General features: G+C 39.8%; 1 protein-coding gene across 1 annotated transcript; it reads left to right on the top strand.

Annotated features, from left to right (window-relative positions):
* The first annotated feature begins 458 nt into the window (after positions 1-458).
* Positions 459-2,051, top strand: LOC116092510 (seminal vesicle secretory protein 2-like). The gene is made up of 3 exons (XM_031373745.1): positions 459-531; positions 781-1,372; positions 1,574-2,051. The coding sequence occupies exons 1-3, from the start codon at positions 459-461 to the stop codon at positions 2,049-2,051; spliced, it is 1,143 nt and encodes a 380-aa protein (XP_031229605.1).
* Positions 2,052-2,368: the final 317 nt, after the last annotated feature.

The following is a 2,368-nucleotide window of genomic DNA, read 5'->3' as shown; positions in this document are numbered from 1 at the left end:
AAAAAAAAAAAAACAAAAAACAAAAAACAAAAAACAACAAAAAAAAAACTCTTCCCCACTCTACTCTAGATTTTGTTTGAAAATAAAGTCCAATCATGTCCTTATAAAAAGAAAATGCATAAAATAAATATACTAGAAAACACACTTTGTTTGCAAAGGGTATGTGATAAAGTCAGAGGATTGATATTTACTGAAGCTTATGACATAGAAAAAGGTCTCTGACATTGCATCCCTGTGCACATTACCTGGGAACATTACCAATGTCCCCAACTGCGCAGAAGGGAGGAAGTTGACATTTAGAGATAATTAAAAAAAAAAAAAAAAAAAAAAAAAAAAAAAAAAAAAAAAAAAAAAAGGTAGTGCCTTTTGTAGCTTCAGCCATATCCATGTACGTCCAGCTAGAGGAGATATAAATATGAGATTCAGCTCAGCTCTCAGTGACGGTCCTTCTTGGCACAATGAAGTCCTCTGTCTTCATCCTTTCTCTGCTCCTTATTCTGGAAAGACAGGCAGCTGTGGTTGGACAATATGGTGAGTGTAGAGGGCTGGTGGACAGAAGGAGAGTCACTCAGGGGGAATGCCTTTAAGGGTGCTCTGGGAGTAAGCAAATCCTTTCATAGGGTGATTTTTTTTTGATGAGACCTAATTCTTCTCTACCAAACCCCAAAACCCTTGTGGGAACATCAATCGTTTTATGGGGAAATTTTGGAAATAAGGCTTTGAAATAAGACAGTCCTGTGCAGATTATGTAACTTAAACACTCTTATTATCAACTACCAGGTGCGACAAAAGGTCACTTCCAGAGTAGCTCCTCAGAAGGATTTATGCTTGGTCAGAAAGGCCATCTCAGTTTCGGGATCAAAGGGGGAAGCGAGGAAGCAGCTGAAGAAAGCGTTTTCATGCAATCACAACACCAAGTGTATGGCCAGGATGGTGGTGACATGACACAGACACGTGTTTCACAAGGACATGCAAGTGTAAAAGGGGCCGCACTTTGTCGTAATGGACAAGTATCCCAACTGAAATCCCAAGAATCCCAAATAAAATCCTTTGGACAAGTGAAATCCAGTGGACAATTGAAATCTGGAGGATCATCCTTTGGACAAGTGAAATCCAGTGTGTCCCAAACAAAATCCTTTGGACAAGTGAAATCCAGTGGACAACTGAAATCTGGAGGATCATCCTTTGGACAAGTGAAATCCAGTGTGTCCCAAACAAAATCCTTTGGACAAGTGAAATCCAGTGGGCAATTGAAATCTGGAGGATCATCCTTTGGACAACTGACATCCAGTGTGTCCCAAACAAAATCCTTTGGACAAGCAAAGTCCCAAGGTGGTCAAATGAAATCCTATGGACAATTGAAAACCAGTGGGTCCCAAATCAAATCCTTTGGACAAACAAAGTCCCAAGGTGGTCAAATGAAATCCTACGGACAACTGAAATCCATCGGATCCCAAATAAAATCCTATGGACAAGTAAAATCCTATGGACAGACGAAATCCCAAGAATCCCAGGTCAAATCCTATGGACAAGTGAAATCCCAAAGCGGTCAAATGAAAGCCTATGGTCAAAGAAAGTCCTATGGGGAAGAAGCTCAACTGAAGTCTTTCGGCCAACTAAAAGCCCAAGACGCCCAACTAAAATCCTATGGTAAACAAAATTCCCAACAACAATCCTCCTTTAGCCAAGTAAAATCTCAGAGTTCCCAACTAAAGTCATCCTATGGCCAACAAAAATCCCTCAAAGGTTTCTCTCAACAAAGTCAACATAAAGGATTTGCCATGGGTGAAGGTATGTCGCAAGTGCGGAAACAATTTAGCGATGATGGCCTCTCTGTACAACAGAAGTCTACCCAACAGATGAAAGCAGAGGAAGACTTCTCCCAATTCGGACAACAACGGCAGTTTGGACAAGAGCGCTCACAATCCTATAAAGGATATCTTGACCAATACAGAAAGAAATTACAAGGACAACAACAAAAAAGTTTTAACCAGGATAGCTATTTTACAAAGGGCGGGGCAGGCCTATATCAAGCTCAACTTAAGGGATAACATATTCACTGACCAACTAAAGACCAAGATCAATATCAAGGTATGTTTCTACCAAGTAGGAAAAGATATTTATCCCAATTTTTTTTATTTGTGGTATATAAGGAAGCCCTGGATCCACTACAGAACTGATACCAATTTGTTGCTATCAGTAGAAGTATTATTGTCACAAACTTTTAGAAAGATGAAGAGTAACCCCTGGTAAAATGAGCACACACACAGTAAAGACAGGGTGAGAAAGCTAGGTTAACAATTGGTCCTGAATAACTACACTAAGGGAGCACGTTTCAATGCTTTCCTGAACACGGTTTATATTATTA

This window comes from Mastomys coucha, unplaced genomic scaffold (assembly GCF_008632895.1).
Source record: "Mastomys coucha isolate ucsf_1 unplaced genomic scaffold, UCSF_Mcou_1 pScaffold15, whole genome shotgun sequence".
Taxonomy (NCBI): domain Eukaryota; kingdom Metazoa; phylum Chordata; class Mammalia; order Rodentia; family Muridae; genus Mastomys; species Mastomys coucha.
This window is presented reverse-complemented; position numbering and strand designations above follow the sequence as displayed.

Coding starts and splice junctions, on each gene's coding strand:
- LOC116092510 (XM_031373745.1), top strand. CDS start 459: ATGAAGTCCTCTGTCTTCATCCTTTCTCTGCTCCTTATTCTGGAAAGA. Junction 532..780: donor AGCTGTGGTTGGACAATATG/GTGAGTGTAGAG, acceptor ATCAACTACCAG/GTGCGACAAAAGGTCACTTC. Junction 1,373..1,573: donor GGACAATTGAAAACCAGTGG/GTCCCAAATCAA, acceptor CTATGGTCAAAG/AAAGTCCTATGGGGAAGAAG.